General features: G+C 41.0%; 2 protein-coding genes across 3 annotated transcripts; one reads left to right on the top strand and one right to left on the bottom strand.

Annotated features, from left to right (window-relative positions):
• The first annotated feature begins 1,601 nt into the window (after window positions 1-1,601).
• ARMH2 (armadillo like helical domain containing 2) lies at window positions 1,602-4,296 on the top strand. The gene is made up of 2 exons (XM_055322608.1): window positions 1,602-1,869; window positions 3,690-4,296. The coding sequence occupies exons 1-2, from the start codon at window positions 1,602-1,604 to the stop codon at window positions 4,115-4,117; spliced, it is 696 nt and encodes a 231-aa protein (XP_055178583.1). The 3' UTR covers window positions 4,118-4,296.
• Window positions 4,297-15,225: 10,929 nt separating this feature from the next.
• GMNN (geminin DNA replication inhibitor) lies at window positions 15,226-24,708 on the bottom strand. Of its 2 annotated transcripts, none has more exons than XM_055323339.1 (7): window positions 24,556-24,708; window positions 22,849-22,906; window positions 18,901-18,978; window positions 18,142-18,289; window positions 17,451-17,533; window positions 17,060-17,170; window positions 15,226-15,596 (listed from the first exon to the last, which is right to left on the bottom strand). In XM_055323339.1, the coding sequence occupies exons 2-7, from the start codon at window positions 22,897-22,899 to the stop codon at window positions 15,435-15,437; spliced, it is 633 nt and encodes a 210-aa protein (XP_055179314.1). In that variant the 5' UTR covers window positions 22,900-22,906; window positions 24,556-24,708; the 3' UTR covers window positions 15,226-15,434. The 2 variants fall into 2 exon arrangements, with proteins under 2 accessions (XP_055179314.1, XP_055179315.1); XM_055323340.1 differs by lacking the exon at window positions 24,556-24,708 and adding an exon at window positions 24,196-24,321.
• Window positions 24,709-25,421: the final 713 nt, after the last annotated feature.

Here is a 25,421-nt window from a genome sequence, read left to right on the forward strand (position 1 = left end):
TATATTTGAGAAGCCTCTTAGACATCCATATGGAGGCTATCAAGTTGATAACTGAATGTGTTTGGAGATCAGGTGAGAAATCCAGTTAAAAATAAAATTGGGGGTGGGGGCACTTGGCTGGCTCAGTTGATGGAACATGCAGCTCTTGATCTCAGGGTTGTGAATTTGAGCCACACATTGGGTGTAGAGATACTTTAAAATGTTTATGGGCGCCTGGGTGATCCTGTTAGTTGTGTCTACCTTTAGCTCAGGTCATGATCTCAGGGTCCTGGGATCGAGCTCCGCATTGGGCTCCCCGCTCAGTGAGGACTCTACTTCTTCCTCTCCTCTTCACTTATGCTCTGTCACTCTGTCAAATAAATAAAATCTTTAAAAAATTAATATTAATTTTAAAAAATGTTTAAAATATATATATACATAACTGGAAGTCATCAGCATATGAATGATACTGAAAGCCACGAGACTGGTTTATTTTATCTAGGAAGTATAGATCGAAACAAAGTGGAGCTAGAAGGCCTGAGCCTTGGGACACTCCAGGATTTAGAGACCATAAAGATGTGGAACCAGCAACAGAAAATGCACGGTGGCAAGCTGAAGAAAAATCAAGTATGACAGCTTAGAAGTTAGGCAAAAAAAAAAAAGTGTTTCAAAGAAAAAATATCAAATGCTGAAGACCGAGAATTGGATTCAGCAGAATGAAAGTCATCAGTGACCCTGATGAGTAATCCCAGTAGATTCATGGGTTTGAAATCTCTCTTTAGAGTACATCCAAGAGAGGATGGAAGAATACTTGAATGGTGAGGATGGCAACTCTTTGAAGAGTTTTTGTATAAAGGGGAGCAGAGCGATAACTCAGTGGAGGGATGGTATGAGGTCAAAAAAGTGTTTTATTTTTTTAATGAGAAAAAGTACGGCATGCTGGAGGCAGGATGCTGGCCAACTGGATGCAAACAATCCAGTTAAAATGGAAAAATTAGTTAAGGCAAGAGAAGAACTGTGGAACAATCTTCTTGAGTGGGCCAAGGGGTTGTTGAAATGTACTGCATGAACAGAGAAGGTGTCCATAATAGGGCAGTCAGGGTACATGTGCACAGATGCAGCTGGGTTACAACAAAGACAGTTTTTGTGCAAGTGTCCTTTTGCCTGCCTCTATCTTATCAGCAAAATGGGATCAATATAGGAAATCAATGATGCGAAGAAAAAGTCTGATTAAATGACAAACAAGCAAAATAGGCATGGAACTATGGAAGGAAGCTTAGTAGGTGTCGGAATAAGCAAAGTAAAACAGGAAAGTTCCTAGCCGGCGCTGCCCAAGCAAAGGTGCAAAGGCAGAAATGCACCTAGTGTGCGTGAGGAGAAACCAATTTGGTCTAAGTCGAGGTTCTATGCACCAGAGAAATGAAAGTAAACTTGGTTTAGCTGGAATTGTAGAATACCTTCCATGCCACCAGCCTGAAATGACGGCATCCATGCTTCCCCTGATTTGTGTATTCCATTCCAGTGTTGCTAAGTGATGCATTCCAGAGTTCTTGACTAATCGGTTCAGTTGCTGCCAGAACAGAAGTGGAACTGACGCACCACCCACTGGCCTTTTTCACACAATGGCTAAGGCCTGTGCTTACTTTATGCAATTTTGTACTCAGATTCACCAGTATTTTGCGGGGCTGTATAGGCGCTCCCAGAAGTTCTGGAATGTCACTGTTAAACGCTTTTTCATTAAGAATGAAGAGGAAGAAGATATCCCTTTAGCTGAGACTATTTCTCACAAGGAAAAAATTGTGGTGCTTGGCCGTTTATTGAAGAATGAATCTCTAGCCATTGAGAAGAGGGCTCAAGCTGCAAATAGAATGGGACTACTATCCTTTACAGGTACTGACTCAACCAGTCATGCTGACATAGGTCTTTCGAAATATTTTTGCTTATCATCACTCTGTAAGTTAGTGATTTTCAGAGCTCTGGTCTTAAGATTCCAGTAACATTTCCTTCACCCAAATCCTTAGTTCTTTATCTTTGTACCACCAAAGATATTTACCATTTTCTCGAGGATCTCACCTTTTGAAAGAGTAAGTCCATCAAATAAAGGACTAAGGATTTTCTCACTTTTATTCATTAAAACCATATATGCTGAAATTGTCTAATGAAGTTCTCATTAATATGTAAAAAAAAAATTCAAAGAATCTATACTGAATTGATGTAACTCCAACCCAGTAATATGATGTCAACACAGAGTAGAACTACTTGATATTTTACCTTGTAAAAATGTGTCCCACAGAAGCTGCCTTAGAAAAAATCAATTAAAAGCTTTATGCTATTAAAACACCTACTAGGAAAGATACTCAGTACATCAGGGAAAAGCAGCTGTTAATGGATATTCAGCCAGAAAGTCAAATGGTAAACTGCTTAAACACATGCCACTCTAGTGATTGTCAGGTGTAAACTCACTCCACTCTTTTTTCTAATAAATTTCAGGATATACAATAAAAGTTTATAGATAATCTGCAACAACATGTCTCTTGATCAGAGACTCTGGCTAGTAGATCTAAGTATCATAGATAAGACTGAGCACTTTTTTAATGGAAAAATGAGTTACCTTAGATGGAGTTTGATAGACTAAATTTTTCAAGTGGTGTCCATGAGAGAAAACATTTACCGTTTTCAAGGGCCAAGGGGTCATAGGTGCCAGAATGAGGGAGAACCATTGGCATAAAGCTAGGAGTCAGGAGACTCTCATGTGAAGGAAGGGTAAACAGCACCCACCACTTGAGAAGGCCAGTTCCCTGTATAGCTTTTTTCATCATTTGGGGGAAAAGCTAGCTATTTATAAAAGGGTCAGAATTCCTTAACTGCATGTTATGTAGCCTTAGTAATATGGGTGGAAGGCAGGGAAGGGCTTATGCCCAGGATTCAGGGAAAGCTGTTGGCTAGAATATCCTCTAACCTGTGGGACTGCGGTAGTGCCAATAAGTGAATTCCAAGCCAGATCAAAACTTCAGTGGCTGGAATCTGGCCAACCATGCCAGTTACTCCTCACTGTCTAAATACTCTTCATCCAATGTTTTCTTGGCTAGTACCTTCTTGGGGTTTGAGATTTGAACTAGGGAAATCTGGGGTTCAAGTATATAATGAAAGTAGCTTCTAGGACCTGGTTGGGTCAGTAATCAAAGCAAGGAAAATCTTGTAAGGTCATGTGTGTCCCAGATCTGCAAAAATAGGGCTGATAAATGAGAAACCAGAGAGAACAGGATAGCACTGGACAACAACTCATAAAAAACCTCTTTTTTTTTTTTCAATCAGACCATGGCTTTGCAGGGCGGCCTTTGGGTTTTCTTTTCCTTTGGCCTAATCTCTGGCATTTTTCACATCCTGGAAACCGAGAATCAGGAATGAGACCATGAGGGAGCACAGACAGTTTTATTCACCTTGACATATTGACGCCTAGGTGCTTGAATAAAGGAACCTGGGAGGAGACTTTAGCAGGCAGGGAACTGCCAGCGCGTGGCATATTTTTTGCTTATCAACACACTTTTTCAAGTTTACAGCAACACACCAGGGAAGAGAAGAAGAAAAAGACAATTCTGAGTATTCAAGTGTTATTAGACAACAAAAAGAATATAGATACATCAGCACTCAAATGTCACTAGCTCCTAGATAGACCAAATACTTCTGAAATGCAAATACTTGTTTTCTAGGAGGACCAACCACTGGGAAATTTGTAGCTAAGTACATGAAAGAAGTAGCTCACTTGTTGCAAAATCACCCAATGGCACCCAAAGCGAAGATCTTGCTGCTCCAGGGTATAGCCAGTTGGTGTTACTTAAACCCTGTCGGCCAGAAAAAAGCCAAGCGTTTGAAGTTTATTCCTATTCTTGTTGAGATTCTTGAGGACAGATTTGATTCTACCATCAAAAGTGAAATAAACAGCAACCTCCTCGTTAAATTTTGGACTTGTTACGTTCTCTCTGTCATGACATGCAATAACTTGCCTTGCATGAAGGAGCTTAAAGAGTACACTACTCTAAAATATCACTTGCAAATTTTGACAACCGAGAATTGGTCTGGGTGGCCTGAGAATTATGCAGAGGTACTGTATTTCCTAATTGGATTTCACAGGAATTAATTTTTCTAAATGCAGCTACCTGGTGCGGCTGTTTATCCCACTGCTTTAGCCTGGAAATGGAAAGAAATAATAAAAAAGTTGAAACGGTATTTTTTCAGTATTTTCTTTTAGATAGTTAAGAAATTCTATGTAGGGAACACCTGGGTGGCTCAGTGGTTGAGCATCTGCCTTTGACTCAGGTTGTGATCCTGGGGTCTTGGGCTCAAGTCCCGCATCCAGCTCCCCATAGGACACCTGCTTCGCCCTATGCCTAGGTCTCTGCCTCTCTCTCTGTCTCTTGTGAATGAATGAATGAATGAATGAATGAATGAATGAATGAATAATAAATAAATAAATAAAAATAAAAAGCTTTCTGTGCATCTAGGCAGTTGTGAAAAGATTTACTCTCCAGAACCAAGCCCACTTTAGGCTGAGAACAAGGTTCTAACTATCTAAAAATATTGACTAAACAGAAAGGATTCCAAATGTGACTATTCTGATTCATAGTTTAATAAAAAGAAAAAAAATCCAGCATTTACAGAAAGAGTATAAAACTTTTTCCAAATGCAATGTAAGCAAGCTTCCAGTCTTCACTTCCCCAATACTTGATTTCCAATTTTGGCTCCTGCACATATTTTGCCTTTTTAGTTCCAAGATTTGTCAATTTTACCTTCAAAACTGATCTTTTTTTTAAATTGTAAAAAGTATTCAACATACGCAGAAATAAGCATTTTGAAATTAGTTGAAGTCAACATACTTCTACCCTTTGCAGTCAGTTTAGCAAAGTGAATCTGGCACTCTTGTTGAATGGGAATGAGTAATAAGCATAGAAGCAAAATTTACTCATTATGCTTCGATCTGGGGTAGGTTCCAATCCATCATTGCCCTCGCACATGTCAATTACTATATAAAAAATCAAATGCAATGTCAAATTCAAAGCCTCAGAGGAAAGAGTTCAGTTCCCAAGAAACAGAGGTAGCTCAACAATGTAAAACTTTTGGGGCACCTGGGTGGCTCAGTGGTTGATTATCTACCTTTGGCTCAGGTCATGATCCCGGGGTCCTGGGACTGAGTCCCACATCAGGCTCCCTGCAGGGAGCCTGCTTCTCCCTCTGCCTGTGCCTCTGCCCCCTTCTCTGTGTCTCTCATGAATAATTAAAACAAAATGAAGAAACTGGCTGTTGACAGCAGAGCACCACCAGCTTGCCTGAGGGTGGGGTTAGCTGGATGTGGGGCAGTCAAGGTACTCCATACTGGGGGAGGAGTTATTTGCAAGCGTTACAAGTTGCTTGATTTGAATAAACCTGCATGGGTAGGAGCAGCGCCAGAAGTAGCAGCCCCAGTCCAAGCCTGGCCGCCACCATCACTCTGCCCATGTCCACTCTGCATCAGGTACGTGGTGCACCTCACTGGATGCAGGGTGAGTAGAGCCACTGGCTCAGGGTAGGTGCAGGCAAGGTCTCTAATTTCTTTTTTTAAGAAAACGATGTCTATATATGAGAGAGAAAGAGAAAGCACAAGTGGCGGAGGGGTAAAAAGAGAGTGAGAAGCAGATTCCCCCTCTGCACAGGGAACCCAACTTAGGGCTCGATCCCAGGACCCTGAGATCATTGACTTGAGCAGATGCTTTACCAACTGACCTACCCAGGTGCCCCTTATACATTGCTAATTTTTATTTCTTTTCAATTTTAGGTATTTCCCCCCCCCCCTTTTTTTTAAGATTTATTCATGAGAGAGAGAGAGAGAGAGGCAGAGACACAGGCAGAGGGAGAAGCAGGCTCCATGCAGGCAGCCAGACGTGGGACTCCATCCCGGGACTCCAGGATCACGCCCTGGGCGGAAGGCAGGGGCTAAACCGCTGAGCCACCCAGGGATCCCTCTCCCCTTTACTTCTTAATATGACAGATAAGGACGTGGTGTTTTAACCCTGTCCCTTGCCTGTGTCCACATGCCCTCCTTTGCTCTTTTTTTCTTTTTTTAAGATTTATTTACTTATTCATGAGAGACACAGAGAGAGAGGCAGAGACACAGGCAGAGGGAGAAGCAGGCTCCATGCAGGGAGCCCGATGTGGAACTCGATCATGGACTCCGGGATCACCCCCTGACCCAAAGGCCGACACCCAACCACTGAGCCACCCAGGCGTCCCCTTCCTTCTTAGTATAATCATGCCATCATTGAAAGATGCATTAACTATGTCATTGTTATCATGTAACTTGTTAATTAAAACAAATAGGAATACTCTAATATTTTTCATGGCTGAGTTATCATGTAATATGATTTCCTTCCTCATACAACTCTGTTTTCCCTGGCATCTCGTTCCCTTGTTTTGTTACTTTAGCTTCACTAATCCATCCCCACTGCCTGTAGCTGTTCCAGTACTCTCAAGAGTTTTACATTAATAGTCCTCTCTGGTTCCCTCTGGAAGCAGCCCATCATGCAGTCCACTATGTTCTTGTTCCGATCTGCACCTGCCACATGGCCAACAAATATTTTAGGGTTTCCCTCCAACACCCAGGAACCCCCCCTCCCCTCCCCCATTGGACCCCTATGTTTCCGATATATTATTGTTTCTTTGCTTTTTATGCTTCACACCCCCATTTCAATCTGGAGCAAGTTTTCCACTAGTCTCAGGAAGAATTATTAGGAAGTAAATTTTTGGAGATCTTCCATGTCCAGCGACGTGTTTATTCTTCTTGAATGATCATATGACATGAAGCCTGCCTCAACCCTGGAAGAGCAGCAGAGCACATCAAAGCCCTCGCTCCTCAGAAGGAAAGAACCAAGCTGAACACATTCCATTTATTTTCCCCAAAGCCTCAGTCAGTGAAGTCATTCACCTCTGTTGAAACCAGAAGTGGTACCATCTTGGAGCTTCGCCCTCCTCGAAGGAAACGCCAGATTTAGAAAAGTAGCAGCTTCTTCTATACTTTCCAGAGGTGTTCTGTCTATATCCAAGAAAATATACCTATATCCCTTTCTTTAGTCTTGTTTTATTTTTTTAGTCTTTTTTGTTTTAATATAGTAACATTTAATTTACACTAATAGTTTTTATCCCAGTGTTTACTTTTTTTAAACTGAAGAATAATTAACATACTGTGTTATATTAGTTTCAGGTATACAATGTAATGACTCATTATTAGTTCAATACATTACTTGGTGCTCATCACAATTAAGTGTCCTCTGAATCCCCTTTATCTGTTTCACCCATTCTCCCCCACCTTCCCTTTGGCAACCACCAGTGTGTTCTCTGTATTTAAAAGTCTGTTTTTGTGTTTGTCTGTTTCATTTGTTTCTTAAATTCCATATGAGTGAAATTATATGGTAATTGTCCTTCTCTGACTTATTTCATTAACATACCTTCTAGGTCCATCTATGTTGTTGCCAATGGCAACAGTTTTTTTTATGGTTAAACAATATTCCATTATATGTGAAATATAATGTAGTGGAATATATACCTATATATAATACAATATATATCGCTCACATCTTTATACACTTATATCTATTTTTCTAGCTATACCACATTTTCTATATCTACCTATATCATCTTCTTTATCCACTTATTTATCTAGAGACACTTGGGTTGCTTCCATATCCTGGATGTTGTAGATAATGCTACAATAAACATAGGGATGCCTATGCCTTTTCAAATTAGTGTTTTTGTCTTCTTTGGGTAAATATCCAGTAGTGGAATTGCTGGATCATAGGGTAGTTCTATTTTTGACTTTTTGAGGAGCCTCCATACTGTTTTCCAGAGTGACTACATCCATTTATATTCCCATTAACACTGCACAGTTGTCTTTTTCTCCACATCCTCACCAACGCTGATTTCTTGTGTTTATTTTAGCCATTCTGACAAATGTAAAGTGATGTCTCATTGTGACTTTAATTTGCATTTCTCTGATGATTAGCAATGTTGAGCATCTTTTCATGTATCTCTTGGCCATTTGTATGTTTTCTTTGGAAAAATGTCTATTCAGGTCCTCTCCCCATTTATTAATCGGATTATTTGGCTTTTTGGTGTTGAGTTATAGAACTTCTTTATAGATTTTAAGTATCAACTCTATTGGGTATATCATTTGCAAATATCTTCTCCCATTCATTAGGTTGCCTTTGTTTGTTAATGGTTTCTTTAATTGTGTAGAAGCTTTTTACCTTAGTGAAGTACCAATAGTATAATTTTGCTTATGTTTCCTCAGGAAACATACCTAGAAAAATGTTTTTATGGCTGGTATCAAAGAAATTACTGGCTGTTTTCTTCTACAAGTTTTATGGCTTCAAGTCTCACATTTAAGTCTTTAATCCATTTTGAGTTTATTTTTGCATATGGTGTAAGAAAGTGGTCTGGTTTCATTCTTTTGCATGTAGCTGTCCAGTTTTCCCAGCACCATTCATAGAAGGGATTGTCTTTTCCCAATGTATGTTCTTAATTCCTCTGTCATAGATTGACCATAAAAGCATGGGTTTATTTCTGGGCTCTCTATTGTGTTCTACTGACCTATGTGTCCTTTTGTGCCAGTGCCATATTGTTTTGATGACTACATCTTTGTTGCAGATCTTGTAATCTGGGATTGTGATACTTCCACAGCTTTGTTCTGTTTTCTCAAGATTATTTTGGCTGTACGGAGTCTTTTGCAGTTCCATACAAATTTTAGAATAATTTGTTCTGGTTCTGTGAAAAATATTGTTGTACATACCAGTACTTTATCTTAGTCTTGGTTTTATATGTTAAAGAATTTCTTCTTTTCTACTGCTTCATAGTATAATTGCATAACTGAACTATAATTTATATAAACCAGGCTTATAAGCATGGATGTTTAGATAATTCCTAGTCTTCTGATAGGTTAAAGTTGTAATAATTTTATTTTTTATTTATTTTAATTTTTTATTTTATTTATGATAGTCACACACACAGAGAGAGAGAGAGAGAGGCAGAGACACAGGCAGAGGGAGAAGCAGGCTCCATGCACTGGGAGCCCGACGTGGGATTCAATCCCGGGTCTCCAGGATCGCGCTCTGGGCCAAAGGCAGGCGCTAAACCGCTGCGCCACCCAGGGATCCCAAAGTTTTAATAATTTTAAATATGGATCATTTCACACGTGTGAGTGTACCTGTGGAATAGATTTCTAGAAAAGGATTGCTTAGCAATGCTTATATTTTCATCTGATGCTTATATTTTCATCTGTTTTTAAGTTTTCTGTGCTCTGCTTTGTCACTTTTCCCTCACCTTCTCTTCACTTTTAAGTGGCTTCATCAGGGTGACATTATGTCTTTTGTAGTTTACTATCGTGTGTAATAGGATCTAGGGAGACACAGGAGCTAAATGGCTGTGTTTGACTCATGTGCATTACCAGGAATTACTAAAGCCCCCTCTCCTGACAATGCTTAGAGAGCTTTTGGTTAACATTTGATCTATAAAGGTGTAGAGCTTGTAAGGCAGCCTAGCTATATTGTTGTATTCAAATTCTTTTTTGGTCTCTGGCACATCTGGAAGTTGAAGGTGGTGAAATATAAGGCTCAGATGTAATATAAGGCCTTGGGGGGCATTTTCATTCTAAGCTTGGTAGTGTGTGTTTTGTTGTGTGTTTTTTTTTTAAGATTTTATTTATTCATAAGAGACAGAGAGAGAGGCAGAAACATAGGCAGAGGGAGAAGCAGGCTCCGTATGGGGAGCCCAATTTTTTTTTTTTTTTCACCAAGGTTGAACCTGTTTTATGGGTGACAAGCTGGCTGGGCTGGGCTTGGGGGCAGAACAAAGAGCTGGGCTTAACTTTTCAAGGGACTGAAGTCATGCAGGACTCAATCCCAGGACCTCAGGATCACGACCTGAACCAAAGCAGATGCGCAAACACTGAGCCACCCATGTGTCCCTCATGCTTAGCTTTTAATTTAAAACTGGTGTGCCAAAGTTCTAACAATTTGTTACTTGATTTTCCTTTGTTCCTCCTTATAGTTCCCCAACATCTCTCTGAATTCTAGAAGCTGACTGCCGTTAAGAATTTTGAGTGCAGGGACTGTGTTTGGATGATATAAGGAACTAGCAACAGGGAAGGGAAGAAGCCAGTAGAAGGTCTGTTGTCAAGAAAGTTACACTGTGGGTAAATGGAACTCAATGATCTTGCTGGGGAACTGCTCTGGTAAATATACAACACACACACCTCAGTTCTCCCACCCAGAGGCCCCGGGAGCTCTGATAGGCCGACTCCTGTCCTTCTGGGTTCACCTAATGACCTACTTAGCTAAAACCTAAAATTCAACTGCAGTATCCTGAAGGGGGCAGGGTGAGTAGGGGTCAGTTTTATAAACAGCAAAGTTGCAAAGGCCCCGAGGCTGTGTAGCAGACATGTGTTGCATTCTGGCTAACTAGAATCAATTCTTCTGATGACACTTCAATTTCTTTTGAGGGGATAGCTGGCCCTTGATGTAGTCTTAAGAGAATGTCGACCAAGCTATCTTGCCCACTGAGCTAGGCTATGTCTTGCCATTTCAGGAAAGGGAAGAAAATCAGACAGCACTTAGACACTGCTGATGAACCTCTGTTAAGAGAATCCCCAGGGATCCCTGGGTGGTGCAGCGGTTTGGCGCCTGCCTTTGGCCCAGGGCGCGATCCTGGAGACCCGGGATCGAATCCCGTGTTGGGCTCCTGGTGCATGGAGCCTGCTTCTCCCTCTGCCTGTGTCTCTGCCTCTCTCTATCTCTCTCTCTGTGACTATCATAAATAAATAAAAATTAAAAAATAAAATAAAAAAATATCAACCTCTCCTTTAAAAAAAGAAAAAAAGGAGAATCCCCAGTGCCACTCTGGTTTCTACTTCTTCAGGACCATGATATTCTTCCAGCAAATTCCATTTTTGTTCATGGTAGACAGAGTTAGGTTATATTTTTTTAATTAATTAACTTATTTATTTCTATTATTTTTTACAAAGAACTTTAAGGAAGGCAAGAAGAGGTAACAACATGTTCCAGAACCTTTTAGAATCTTTTCCACATCTTTTTTTTAACATTTCTTTTTTTAAAGATTTTATTTATTTATTCATGACAGAGAGAGAGAGGCAGAGACACAAGCAGAGGGAAAAGCAGGCTCCATGCAGGGAGCCTGACGTGGGACTCGATCCCAGGTCTCCAGGATCACACCCCAAGCCAAAGGCGGTGCTAAACCGCTGAGCCACTGGTACAGCACATCCCACATCTCTTAATAACATTTACTTCTCATCACAGATCCTCACCAACCTTCCCCCTCTTTCCCACTCCCCCCACTACACCCAGTTTCTACACTTGTCTATGCTGGCATATAAAAAAGCAATTAATTAAGGGTTATTTTAAAATCTGGCCACTTGTTTCTACTTGCTCTTGGGATTTTCTTATGTAAATGAGTTTTTTCCTTCCCATAATTAGCTTTATTTGGTTTGATTGCACCAGGCTGAGACCTTGAAAAGAATTCATAATTGTGATCCATTCTTCTCTAGTTCGTGACCTTACAGCTCTTTCTAAAAGCTTCACCATTAACCCTTTACCATGTTATGTTAGGCTTAGGAACATAGCTTTTATCAAGTCAAAATTTCTTTTCCTAGCTTAGCTGTTAAATTGTATCAATTCTGTTTTATCAGGATTATAGGCTTTCTCCTTCTCCCCCTTTGAATGTGAAGAATTTCAAGTGTGTACTGAGACAATCTTACATCCCTAGGATTTAAACCCCAACTTGTCATAATGTTTTATCTTTCAGTACCTAACTGCATTAGATCTATCTAATCTAATCTATCTTTTATTTAGGATTTATCCATTTGTATTAATAGGGATCTACTTTCCCCTACTCCAAACCCTTTTGTGGGCCATCTGGTTATTTTAGTATGTAATGCTGACCATATAGAATATATTGACAAGTTCAGCCTAATCTAGGCTTTACACAAAACATTTTAAAGATTTTATTTATTGGGGCACCTGGGTGGCTCAGTCGGTTAAGCATCTGCCTTCAGCTCAGGTCATGATCCTGGGGTCCTGGGATCAAGTCCCATGTTCACCTTCCTGATCTGCGGGGAGCCTGTTTCTCCCTCTCCCTCTGCTCATACTCTCTGTCTCTAAGTATTTTTTTAAAAAATAGAGAGAATGCGCGCGCATGCACACGAGTGAGGGCGGCGAGAGGGACAGAAGGAGAAGCAGAATCCCTACCCTGGGTGGCTCAGTTGGTTAAGCAACTGCCTATGGCTCAAGTTATGATCCTCGAGTCCTGGGACTGAGCCCCATGTTGGGCTCCCTGCTCAGCAGGCAGTCTGCCTGTCCCTCTGCCCCTCCCCACTGCTTGTGCTCACTCTCTCTCAAATAAATAAAATCTTTATTAAAAAAATTGTACAGGGATCCCTGGGTGGCGCAGCGGTTTAGCGCTTGCCTTTGGCCCAGGGCACGATCCTGGAGACCTGGGATCGAATCCCACGTCGGGCTCCCGGTGCATGGAGCCTGCTTCTCCCTCTGCCTGTGTCTCTGCCTCTCTCTCTCTCTCTCTCTCTGTGTGTGACTATCATAAATAAATAAAAATCTTTAAAAAAAAATTGTACAAAACAAAAAAGAAATCATTGTGAAAATTTGCAAACTAGTCTTCACTGTGTACATTGCTTTTATTTGTTAGGTAAATATACCTGGGAGTAGAATGGCTGAATCCTTTGGAACGTGTTTTTAAGAAATGGCCCTTTTGGGATCCCTGGGTGGCGCAGCGGTTTGGTGCCTGCCTTTGGCCCAGGGCGCGATCCTGGAGACCCGGGATCGAATCCTGTGTTGGGCTCCTGGTGCATGGAGCCTGCTTCTCCCTCTGCCTGTGTCTCTGCCTCTCTCTATCTCTCTCTCTGTGACTATCATAAATAAATAAAAATTAAAAAAAAAAAAAAGAAATGGCCCTTTTCACAGCATTTGTAATATTCAACACGGCTACCAGCACTGCAGGAGATCCACTTGCTTCATATCCTTAGTATGTCACCACAGTACAGTCATGTATTTGTTTTGCAAATTTCATTCTGATAGGTCAGCAGCAGCTCACTGCAGGTTTAATTTGCATTTCCTTAAAAGACTGAGGATAGTGACATCTTATCACTTGCTTGTTCACTGTATACAGCGTTTGGTAAAGCATCCAAATTTTCCCCATTTTAAAAGCCAGATCATCTACTTACTGACTTTAAAAGAGTTCTTTAGGGACACCTGGGTGGCTCAGTGGTTGGGCGTCTGCCTTTGGCTCAGGGCATGATCCCGGATTCCCAGGATCAAGTCCCACATCAGGCTCCCTGTATGGAGCCTGCTTCTCCTCCCTCTGCCTATGTATGTCTCTCTCTCTCTCATGAATAAATAAAATCTTAAAAAAAAAAAAAAGTTCTTAATAGATACAAATCTTTTGTTGGAACTTTTGCAAGTGTTTTCTCTCAGTTTATGGCTTGTCTTTTCCTTAAGTCTTTCAAAGAGAAGTTTTTGATTTTTACAAGTTTAACTTACTATGTAATTTGTGCTTTTTGTGTTCTGTTTGAGAAATCTTTGCCAAACCCAAGGTCACTATAATTTTCCCTTTGTTTTCTTTTATTAATAGCAGTAGCTTTTATTTATTTATTTTTATTTTTTTAAATAGCAGTAGCTTTTATTTTTTTATTTTTTAAAAATATTTTATTTATTTATTCATGAGACACAGACTGAGAGAGAGAGGCAGAGACACAGGCAGAGGGAGAAGCAGGCTCCATGCAGAGAACCCAATGGGGGACTGGATTCCGGGACTCCAGGATCACACCCTGGACCGAAGGCAGGCACCAAACCGCTGAGCCACCCAGGGATCCCCTAGCAGTAGCTTTTAAATTGTAAAATCCTCATTTCCCTTTCCTCTGCTCCCTACCACCAAATCCGGGCAATCCATCTTTGGCATTTCCCAGAAATAGTTTCTATTTGCCAAGCCACCCGCTTCTGCTACGTCTCATTCATTCGAATAGCCTCTCGGCTGACTGCCTTCTACCCTTAACCCGTAATATTCTTCTTTAAAATTGTTTTTTACTGTAGTAAGAAACATGTAACATAAAATTTATCATCTTAATCTGATCTTAGGCTAAGTGGCCCATACCTAAAACACAGAGTTGCACAAACACAGCCACTACCCTCATGCAGCTACCTACACATAGAAGGTCAGCTCATTCACACTAGCCACATTTCAAGTGCTTAGCAGCCACGTGCAGCTAACTGGTCATCATGCTGGACAGCAAAGATATTTCCAATATCTCAAGTTTTTTGGACAGTATTGTTCTAGTAGATTAATAACTGCTTCCGTTTTTAAAGTATTTGGTTCAGGCACTATAGTAAAAGTTTTAACCCTCAACACTGAGGTACACTAACTCAATATGAGAGTTAAGAACATTCAAGTTCTACGAGGACAAATACCTTGCCTAGCAATCCTTTAGAGCTTGACAATGTTCTTTATTGCCAATCTATACAAAGGTACTTGTATGCTTCTCACAGAACATATTCCATCCCAATGCTACGTACTTTTCAATAATTTCCTCTGTCCTTTCCTTCATTTGAAACAGTACATATAGGAAATCCCTAATTAATTCACCCTTACTTCTTATTCCTCAATATACTCAGTACTGTACCATATGTGAAACATGTGAACAGCAAGTGTCACAACCCTTAGCTTTTTTCCCTTCATCTAAGTTGACGCTCACCTACACCCCCTTCCCTAGAGAACAACTGCCAGCCATTTTAAGCTTTCAAGGAGAGTCCCCATCATACCAGCCAAATCGGACCCATGTGCGGAGTTTTCAATACTAGATTCACACTCCATAATCAATAGTACTCCGTATCTGGGTATCAATACTCCCTACAATGAGCTTGAGGTACAATCAGATTTAGGAGTAAAAACCACAACCATCTCAGTCTAAAAAGAGAGAAATTCAGGGATACTCAGCTGACTATTGATCTTGGGGTTGTGAGTTTGAACCCCATGTTGGGTATGGTGCTTACTTTAAAAATTAAAAAAAAAAAAAAAAGAATAAATTCATTTTCTCCTTATTTCCTCCAAGATAGAACAGAATGAAAACAATATAAAACCAAAGAAATTGACAATTTTTCTATAGACTGCTTAGATTTCATTCTTCCCAGATACACACAATGCTTAACAGGAGACTGAAGTTTATTTATCATATACACAAGTCATGTTTGACCACTGAGAAAATGCTATTAACATAAAACATTATAGATTAAAAAAACATAGTATTTGTATTTTAATACAACAAGGGTCCCAGGATTCAAACAAGCTACAAAGAACTCTAGTGGAGGTAAACTCTGGCAGTACCTTTCTCAAGAGTCAGATATGAATGACTTTCACACATGTGGTTTTGTGTCTGTAGAGGAAGACACAGCTTCTTCAGCACACATACCAACATCTGGATCTTCCACATCAGAGCCCTCACCAGTTTCCTCTTCCAGATCAAATTCCTGACTGTTCAGTGATTCAAAGTCATCCAGATGTTCCTCATGCAGTCTCTTTTAGAAGAACAAATGAATAATTTACTGTAAACACTGTAAAACCCAAGTACACAAGCAGTATGCTGATATAACTGACCCTTCATGTTCTAATGAGGTCCTTTTCACAATGTCTCTCAATTAAATTCACTGACAGTCAAGGGTCTATCGAAGTCTCTACCACACTAAATCACATTTCAGCAAAGTCACAGCACTTAACAATTCGCTTTTTTTTAAAGCGCTATCGTGCCTTCCCAGTACAACTCAAGTCAGTAATTCTGAAGCTCCTAGAGCAAAGACCAGGTTTTCTGATGTCGGCCAATACTTACATGTCAGTGAAGGGAGCTATTACAGGACTTCCAAATGAAAACTTCGAACATTAATTCTGTAAGCAATTCAAATTGTACAAGAAAAGCTTTCATCTGAAAAACTATCAATAAGATGATTTTTTGCAAACAAGAGTAAGTTTAAGACCTATTTTTTAGTTCAAAACTGTAAAATAACAGTCATCAGGATAATTTTTTTTTCCTTGTTCTTTCAAGATTCATTTGAGAGTGTGTGTGTCTGTGTGCAGGGGGAGAGGGAGGAGAGAGAAACACCAGCAGAGTTCTTGCTGAGTTTGGAGCCTGACTTGGGGCTCGATCTTAAGACCTGGAGATCATGACCTGAGCCAGAATCAAGAGTCTAATACTCAGCTCATGGAGCCAACCCAGGGGTTCATCATCGCCTCTCCCCAGGCTAATTGTAAACACAATTAGCTTCTTCCAAATTAAAAAGTCAGATAAGACCATCAAGCTTATTTAGGTATCAATTAACAGATTTGTAAATAACAGTAATGTCACACTGGCATTAAAGTTAAATTAAAATCTGTCTAGGGGCGCCTGGGTGGCTCAGTGGTTGAGCATCTGCCTTTGGCTCAGGTTGTGATCCTGGGGTCCTGGGATTGAGTCCCACACTGGGCTCCCTGTAGGGAGCCTGCTTCTCCCACCATCTGTCTCTGCCTCTCCCTCGGTGTTTCCCATGAATAAATAAAAAAATCTTAAGAGAAAAATGACTAAAAACTTGACAACTCTGAAATGGAAAAATTTTCCAAATGTAAGTAAATCTCTTTTTACATTTCTACAAGAAAACAGATGTTCTTGTGCTTCATGATAATAACAACATTTAACAGTCACTGGGCTCTTCTCATGTCCAGAGATTTCTCTTTACTTTCATCATTATAACTCCTTATTCTCAGACAAACTGACAGAGTACATGCTATTACACCCATTTTACAATGAGTAACATGAAGCCCTGACAAAATAAATTACCTGCCCAACTCTACAAACTTTATGGTGTGAGATAGGGAGCTAAGATTCACACCCAGGAAATGTGATTCCAGAGCCCACACACTTACTGATTACACTACTACTTATTTAGTAGTAGTCAAATCATTAAAATATAGATGATTCTGAATCAGGTGAATGTTAATTTAAAATACCTACCTCTATTAACCCCGCCATATACTGTACATGTTCTGCTACTTCCGCCAATTCTTTATTTTCCTTTTTCAGGCGGGCAATTTCATTGTCCTTTTGTTCAATTTCTTTATGAAGCTATACAACATATAAATAAAATTCAGTATTCCATAAATCTGCTTTGCTGTAAACCACATTAATATGCCCCGAAGGATGTAACTGATAGACGAGTTCGTAACAACAACACTACCCTGGGCTCTCATTGAGCTTCTTCTCCGATACCAAAGCTCCCTTTCTACTTAAACTTTTCTTAGACCACCATTAAATCTAGTTTATATCACTCTAACTAAACATGCTAAGGAGAAGGAAAACAATACTGAAACATTAAAAATGGCCACAAATTATATTTAGTACATACTTTCTCATTTTCCTTAAGGGCTTCGTAGAGAGCCTTCCTCCGTTTTTCTGCCACTTCTTTCCAAAATTGGGAGGATGGATTTTCTAAAATAAATTAATTTTATCATGTAAACTTTGAAAAGAATTATCATTATATGCTGCTGTAAAAACCCAGCAATTTTTTCTACTAAAAAAACTTTCCCACAATGCTTACAGAACATCACTAGCTTCCTCTCTTGATAGCCACTGCCATTCTAGGAAGAACTAGGATGATCTCAACCACGTTTCTGCATGGCTCCCTCCATTTTCTGCTATATTCAAATTCCTTTCTTCAAATTTACTCTTTTCTTCTGAAATGAAGACTGACTGACTGAAACGACTTCTAAGTCTTGTGACACTTAAAGCACTCTAATATCAGAGCTGTCCTATTAATCACTATCCTTTTAATACTTCATCCATATTTGGATCTTACCAAACAATAAACCTGCCCAAATTCACAGTATTTGTATACTTACAACCATAAGAAATTTTAAAGTATCAAAATAGTTACATACCAAGTATCTCCAGATTAAATGGCTGTGACCAGAATTCATAACAGTATAACAAATGATTATCTTATTTAATATTTAAATATTAAATTATTAATACTTTAAGTATTAAGTTATTTATTATTACTTAGAAACGTAATATATAAGTTATATATTTTTTCATACCTGCAACCATAAGATCAAATGCTTCTAGAGTAATCTCAAAAAAATTTTTATTTTCACTATGTTCTGGGACAGTGACAACTCCTGAGCTGGAAGCCTTAGATGTTAACTGGTCATTCCAAAGTTTCCTTTTGGGCAAGCCTTTAACCAACTATAATGAAAATACATACATTAATCTCATTTATTTTGATTTCATGAATGAGAAAATTAGATGGTTTTGTCACATCTGTATTAAAAATAGAGCACTCACATGTCTGTATCTGTTTAACATCTTTGGAACTTAAAAAAAAAATCAAACTTAAATCTCTACCAAAATGTAGTTATTTTTTAGGAATTTAATTTGCAGTAACTATCCTCAATTAGACTTGGGTCTAAAGCCTAGCTGAAATTATTTTGTTTAAACGACTGAATACCACAGAAAGGCAGTATTTTCAAACCTGCAAAAGTCCAGACACCCTCATCTGTGACTTTCTTTATAGACAGAGGTAAATGAATAAATCTAACATTTTGTTCCCGTAACATCAAACATTACTTCTATAAGCTAATCTGTAACTTCTTACATCATCCTGTCTTCAAACCAACTGAACTTCCTAAATTGAACTATCAATACAAAAACTACTTCTTTGAGAAACATGCAATTTTTATTCTTGAATAATTTCCATATTTCAATGATTTAGGAATCTCTAATCAAGGAAATCTTGGAAAGGTCTTTAATGTAAAATTAGCATCATCTGTACTCCATTCTAGCCCAATTACACATACCTCATTTTCTCTTCCAACAAGTGATCCAGCTGCAGAAGGCTGAATCATCTTCAGAGTTTTTCTTGGGATGGGACTGTTCTAAAAGTCAACATAATTTATTATCTGGTTACTGAGTTGCTATATGGGTTATTACTCTCTCATTCCTACTGTAATTTAGGGAAAAGAAATCACTAAGAATACTAATATTCCATCTGCTATGTATTTATCAGACAGAGCAATATATTGAATTATTCAACTAGCAAACTTGTTATTTCCCTAAAATTGTAATGAAATTTGAAAAAAATCCTAAGAATGGATTTTATTACCGAAACTTGACAGTTTTTTCTCCTTCCATTTCTTTTTTTTTTTTTTAAGATTTTATTTATTTATTCATGAGAGACACACAGAGAGAGAGAAGCAGAGACACAGGCAGAGGGAGAATCAGGCTCCATGCAGGGAGCCTGAGGCAGGACTCGATCCTGGATCTGGGATTCATGCCCTGAGCCAAAGGCAGTTGCTCGCTCAACCGCTGAGCCATCCAGGCGTCCCTCTCCTTCCATTTCAATATATGCTGTTATTATAGTCATTTTGCCAACTAATCGTATCTAGTTAAAAAAATTTCAAAATTTCTAAGCTCTAAATACTTCAGGCCCTATGTGTGAGGAAATTACAGTACAAGATTATTTGTATTTCCTCTTAAAAAGATTTGCCACACAGAAACTAGACATCATACCATCTATGGTAGAAACCCATCAAAGGGGTAAAATGGAGGAAAAGGTTATTTACACTGTAAAGTATTTCTTCCCCTAATAAAAAAGATTCACCTTGACTTCCTTTAGATAGTGAATATCTCCCTAACACATTTATATGTATCCACCAAATTTCAAGAACATATTTTACATAAAACCAAACACACATCTAAGAGGATCCTCTCCCCCCAGTCTTCACCTGATTGCAGAAGCAGTTCTGCCTCCAGCCCATTCATTAGGAGACAGCCATAAGGTCAGTGCCAGAGGCACACTAGAACACTGTGAAATGCCCCCCACCTACTGTTTTTGGAAAATACACAGCCTTCCTTATAATGTGTAAATAGCTTCCCCTATATTTCCTGATCAGAAATCATTAGTTATCCTGCCACCATGGGATAGCAAACAATGGTGAATACTCAAACAAGGGTAGCAAGAACATGATACCAAAGCAGCGTGAGAAAGTTACTGATTCCATACTGCACTTCACAGGACAAGAGTTCACCTTTCCCAGGGTCAAGTTTCTCCTGCTGCTTATTATCTCACTATTTAACTGAAGAACAAATGCCAACTACTCTGAGAACAAATATTACAACAACATTTCAGATGTAATTTAGATTATAGATTAGTCAACAGCCTTCAGACAAATAGAAGAAAACCTAACTCTGGACCCTTAAGAATAAGTGGTGTTAATTTATTTAAATGCTTGCTGGCCAAAGAATGGCCAAAGAAGCCAGATAAATCACTGTCACACACACAAAAAATGACAATTTTCAAAATTAACCTGTATACATGTAAGCTTGAAATACCCAGCCCCAAAGATGTAATATTGCTATTAACATTTTTTTTACACAGATCACGCATTGGAGTAACAGACTCTTTTTTAAGATTTTATTTACTCATCAGAGAGACAGAGAGAGGGGCAGAGACATAGGCAGAGGGAGAAGGAGGCTCCATGCACGGAGCCTGACATGGGACTCGATCCCAGAATCCTGGGATCACAACTTGAGCTGAAGGCAGACACTCAACCATTGAGCCACCCAGGCATCCCTTGAGTGACACTCTTTAGAGCCAAGAGGTTCAGGTTCTTAGATATTAATGGGTCTTACTCTTTTCAGAAAACCTTTTGAGATCCCATGACCCATTCTCTTTCTCTCTCTCAAAAAACAACAAACAATGCACACAAGAGCACCACTCACATGGAATTTTGCATATATATATAATTAGTAGGGTACTCTTACAGATCTAGTTTTAGTCCAATTTCCTTGTTTTACAGAGATGTAAACTGAGGCTGAGGTGCTAAACAATTCACCAAAGGTTACAGTTCTGGAGGCTTAATCAGAAGCCAACAGAACCCACTCTTTTTATACCCAGGATAGTTTGTATTCTAGCTAGTAAACATGACATTTTTCTTTATATATAAGGATCTGCTGAAAGATATAAACTGGGATTTGCCTCAAATTAATTAGGTGGCTTAAGGAGGAGTGAAGATATAGATAAAACAAGATTAGCCACATACTGCTAACTGTTGAAAAGTGGAAAGTTGTTTTTTTTTTTTTTAAATTTTTTTCATTTTTATTTATTTATGATAGTCACAGAGAGAGAGAGAGGCAGAGACACAGGCAGAGGGAGAAGCAGGCTCCATGCACTGGGAACCCGATGTGGGATTCGATCCCGGATCTCCAGGATCGCGCCCTGGGCCAAAGGCAGGCGCCAAACCGCTGCGCCACCCAGGGATCCCGAAAAGTGGAAAGTTAATTGAAATTATGTTATACTATTGACTCCATTTCTGAGTATTTGAAAGTTTTCATAATAAAAAGTTTAAGCACACAAAGCTCAGTGGGAATGTCATCATCCTAAATGGAAAGAGATGGACTCAAATTATCAGTGCACAGTATTATTTTTAAAAAATAATGTAAGCATACTAAGGCAAGGTAAATCAGCTATCAGAAAGCACCTGCTATCACTTATGAAAGGCTCTTATTTATTTAATTTAAATCTGCAAAATGACAGTTTTCCTGAAGATATGGTCTCATTCCCAGGAATCCTCACCCTCTAAACTGTGTGGCAGAACCTAGTTATGTTGTAAATTCATTTACAGGCAAAGTTATGAACTCAAAATTAAACTCTGTTCTTATTGTTATATGAATAAATATTTGGGATAAGATTTCCAATGATGGTATCTTACAGGGACTCAAAAAGTGTAGCAAAACGAGGTTAAATGGTGACAAGTGTGATGTACTCTGAAAACATGTGCACTAGAACACAAAATGTGTTTCTGTTGTCAAAGACACCAATTCTCAAGATACAAAGGATTTTAATAAAGTCATTTCATAAAATGTAAGAGCGGAACGAAAGCAATCATAATCTTATTTACAGAAAATCCTAAGGAATCTACTAAAAAAAAAAAAACTATTAGAGCTAATTAATAAACAAGTTCAGGGACGTCTGCATGGCTTAGCGGTTGAGCATCTGCCTTTGGCTCAGGGTGTCGGGATTGAGTCCCAGATCGGGCTCCCTGCATGGAGTCTGCTTCTCTCTCTGCCTATGTCTCTGCCTCTCTGTGTCTCTCATGAGTAAATAAATAAAATCTTTTTTTTTAATAAATAAAATCTTTAAAAAATAAACAAGTTCAGCAGGATTGCAGGGATTTAAGATCAAATTCAAAATACAAAAACGAACTGTTTTCCCTCCAGTAGCAATGAGCACACAGAAAATGTAATTCAAGTAAAAATTCTACCTACAGTACCATTACAAACAAAATAGGGGGACATTTGGGTGGCTCAGTAGCTGAGCATCTGCCTTTGGCTCAGATGGTGACCCCGGAGTCCTGGAATCAAGCCCTGCATCGGGCTCCCTATAGGGAGCCTGCTTCTTGCCTGTGTCTCTCTGCCTCTGTGTCTCATGAATAAATTTTTTTTAAAAAGACCGGGGGGGGGGGGGGGGTGAATTAAAGGAGTCTAAAACTCAATACTCTGAAAACTACCAAAACATTGTTGAAAGAAATTAGAGACCTAAACAAATGGAAAGACATCATGTGTTCGTTCATGGGATCATAAAACTTACTGTTCAATGGTAATTTTTCTTTTAAGTTCTCCACTGCTACTTATCCTCTGGCTAAAGTTCAGCACTTCAAAGTTTATAGAAAGGATAGCGAGGTTAAATTTAGTTATGTCAAAACCACATGTTTTCTCCAACAAATGAAAGTGATTCCATCACATACCTTTACATTCTCTTTCACTCCTTCTTGTTTCTGCTTCATACTGGGATTCATGATAAACCTGATGAAGCACAAAAGACTAGTCATTCATAAACAGAAAATGGTCTGCACCTGAAGGTGGAGTTTAGATTATTGCTGTTGAAAGTATTTACAATCATAGACACCATACTACTGGATGGTGGAACTAGTATTTTTTCTCACCGTACCCAAACTCAGCCTTATCAATGACTCTTTAATGTCTGTATTTAACACACACACGCACACGCAGTAATTCTGCTTGGAAACATCTTGTTACAACAGGAAAATGAGGCATTCTAAACAAATTTTACTAAACACTGTGGTGTTCCGGACTAAACGGAGGACTCAAAAAATCTGAGAAATGGTCACCAGGTACATGGGTATGCTCAACTCTGTTCTACAGAACGGCATTCTGACTTTGCTGTTTCAAAGGCAGTTTTAAGTGATAAAAAAAATTGGCTCTGGTGACCAGCAATAAGTTAGTAGTGATTTAATATCCGATCTAATGAGATTATGTATTCCCATTTGTATGGAATGTTTAACCACCACCATGTACTGAGACACTGCTGGAAGCAAGAAAGAGAGAGAAGAGAAAGGGATTATGCAATGTGGTTAATGTGGCCCAGACCACTGGGCCAGACTCTCTCCAAACCCAACCTCTCACCTCCTGGACAGGTCTGTGCCTGCCGAACAGATCTGAGGGATTGTTGTAGATTATGTAGCAACTATGACCCATCTGTTCCTACATTTTACACTGTGCCTAGCACACGCAAAACTCATTGAAAGTTTAGTTTGAAACAAAAAAAAAATTGTAGGATGCACCTACAATTTCCAGGATTGTAGGATGCACCCTATTTTCACTTCTATCTCCTGTGAAGCAAATGCTGGTGGGGACCCCCTAAACTGAGCAATGTTTTTTTCAAACTGCAGGTCGCAGCCCGGGATCTCCAAACCGTTTACTGGGTCAGGAACCCTGGAAAAAAATGGAACTGGGGGCGCTCCAGTCAGTTGAGCGTCAGCCTTCGGCTCAGGTCCGAGCCCCACATCAGGCTCCCTCCTCAGAGTGGAGTCGGCTTCTCCCTCTGCCCCTCCCCCTCCAGCCTGTGCTCACTCACTCTTAAATAAAATCTTAGGAAAAATGAAAATGAAGAGACGAGAAAACACGAGAGCGCACAGCATGGTACCGCTCTGTGGAACTTCTACCTCCCTTGTCTGGCTGCATCCTGAAGGGACAATTCAGTGAGTGTCCCGATTAGAACAGGTGGAAGCCACTGCCCGAGGATGGCCTGTCCCACGTCTATGGGGCTCTGGCCGGCAACTCCGCGCCCTTACCTCTCCGGCCCCGGGCTGGGTCCCAAGGAGACGAGGAGGAGCAGAAGACACCGGCCAGGCCGGCAAGCCCGGTGGTCTTCAAGGCAAGATGCTGGGGATCCGCCCCGCCCCCACAGCCGGGCACGCGCACAGCACAGGCCCGAGCTCCCACCCCGCCGGGGGGGGGGGGCCCACCTGGACGCGCCCGCCAACCAATCGGGAGCGCGGATGGGAGAGCGCGCCAAAACCGACCCAGCCAATGGGGGTAGGCCCTCGCCCGCCGGCCCCGCCTTCCCCGCGCTCCCCGCAACGTCCGCCCGGACCCCGGCCGCGCCCCGGCCGCCGGCACGCGGGAGGCCCCCCGCCTACCACGTCCCTCACCCTTGTGGAACGGGAGCGTTCAAGCCTCGTAGCGGACGCAGGTAGCTGTAGCGAGAGAACGTCGCACAGGCTCCACGGCCGCTGCACTGACTGGCCGGCGCCGCTGGAAAGCTGGCGAACTCCGCCTGCCCGCCTCGACGGCACGTGACCCGCTGACGTCAGACGGTCCGGCGAATCGCCGCCCGCCTCGGCCCCGCCCCTCTGTGCGCCTGCGCGGTGAGAGCTGCGCGGCTTTGGGTGGGGACGCCCGGAGGCTTCTGCCCGCGGGGAGGTCGTTGCCCTCCGACCTTCCCTCGGAGCTCCCCCCGCGGTGCAGCGCTCTCTGCACCCTCGGCCGGGGAGGGCCAGGGGCGGAGGAAGCGCTCCCGCTGCAGGCGGACTCCGAGAGAACAAAGTGCGCTGTGGGAAGTCCTGGACGGTGCCTGTGGGCAGAGCCCCGGTTCCGCGGACTCGGAACTGCGCTGTGCGCCCTCGCTTCTCGGCTTCGCGCGCCCTGGGTCGCCGGTCGCCGGTCGCCGGTCGCGGTCGGCGGGGACCCCGGAGGCTGGCTCGGCCCTCTGAGCGCCAGGAATGCGACCCCCACTGCCCCTCTTTTTACTTTTTAAAGTAAGGCTACCTGAAAAAGCATCTGGTTACAGATGTGGCTCCTATTTGCCTCTCACATCACATTCCCGTGAAACGTGGCTGCTTTGAAATACCACTAAATCCTCTTGATAGGGACGCCCGGGGGGCTCCGCGGGTGAGCCTCCGCCTTCGGCTCAGGGCGTGACCCCCGGATCCGGGAAGGGGTCCTGCGTGGGCTCCCCGCACGGAGCCTGCTTCTCCCTCTCTCTCTCTCTCTCTCTCTCTCTCATGAATAAGTAAAT

The sequence above is a fragment of the Nyctereutes procyonoides genome, unplaced genomic scaffold, assembly GCF_905146905.1.
Source record: "Nyctereutes procyonoides isolate TBG_1078 unplaced genomic scaffold, NYPRO_anot_genome, whole genome shotgun sequence".
NCBI classification, from domain to species: domain Eukaryota; kingdom Metazoa; phylum Chordata; class Mammalia; order Carnivora; family Canidae; genus Nyctereutes; species Nyctereutes procyonoides.

Coding starts and splice junctions, on each gene's coding strand:
- ARMH2 (XM_055322608.1), top strand. CDS start 1,602: ATGGCTAAGGCCTGTGCTTACTTTATGCAATTTTGTACTCAGATTCAC. Junction 1,870..3,689: donor GGGACTACTATCCTTTACAG/GTACTGACTCAA, acceptor CTTGTTTTCTAG/GAGGACCAACCACTGGGAAA.
- GMNN (XM_055323339.1), bottom strand. CDS start 22,899: ATGAATCCCAGTATGAAGCAGAAACAAGAAGGAGTGAAAGAGAATGTA. Junction 17,534..18,141: donor ATTTGATCTTATGGTTGCAG/GTATGAAAAAAT, acceptor AATTTATTTTAG/AAAATCCATCCTCCCAATTT. Junction 17,171..17,450: donor CCCTTAAGGAAAATGAGAAA/GTATGTACTAAA, acceptor TATGTTGTATAG/CTTCATAAAGAAATTGAACA.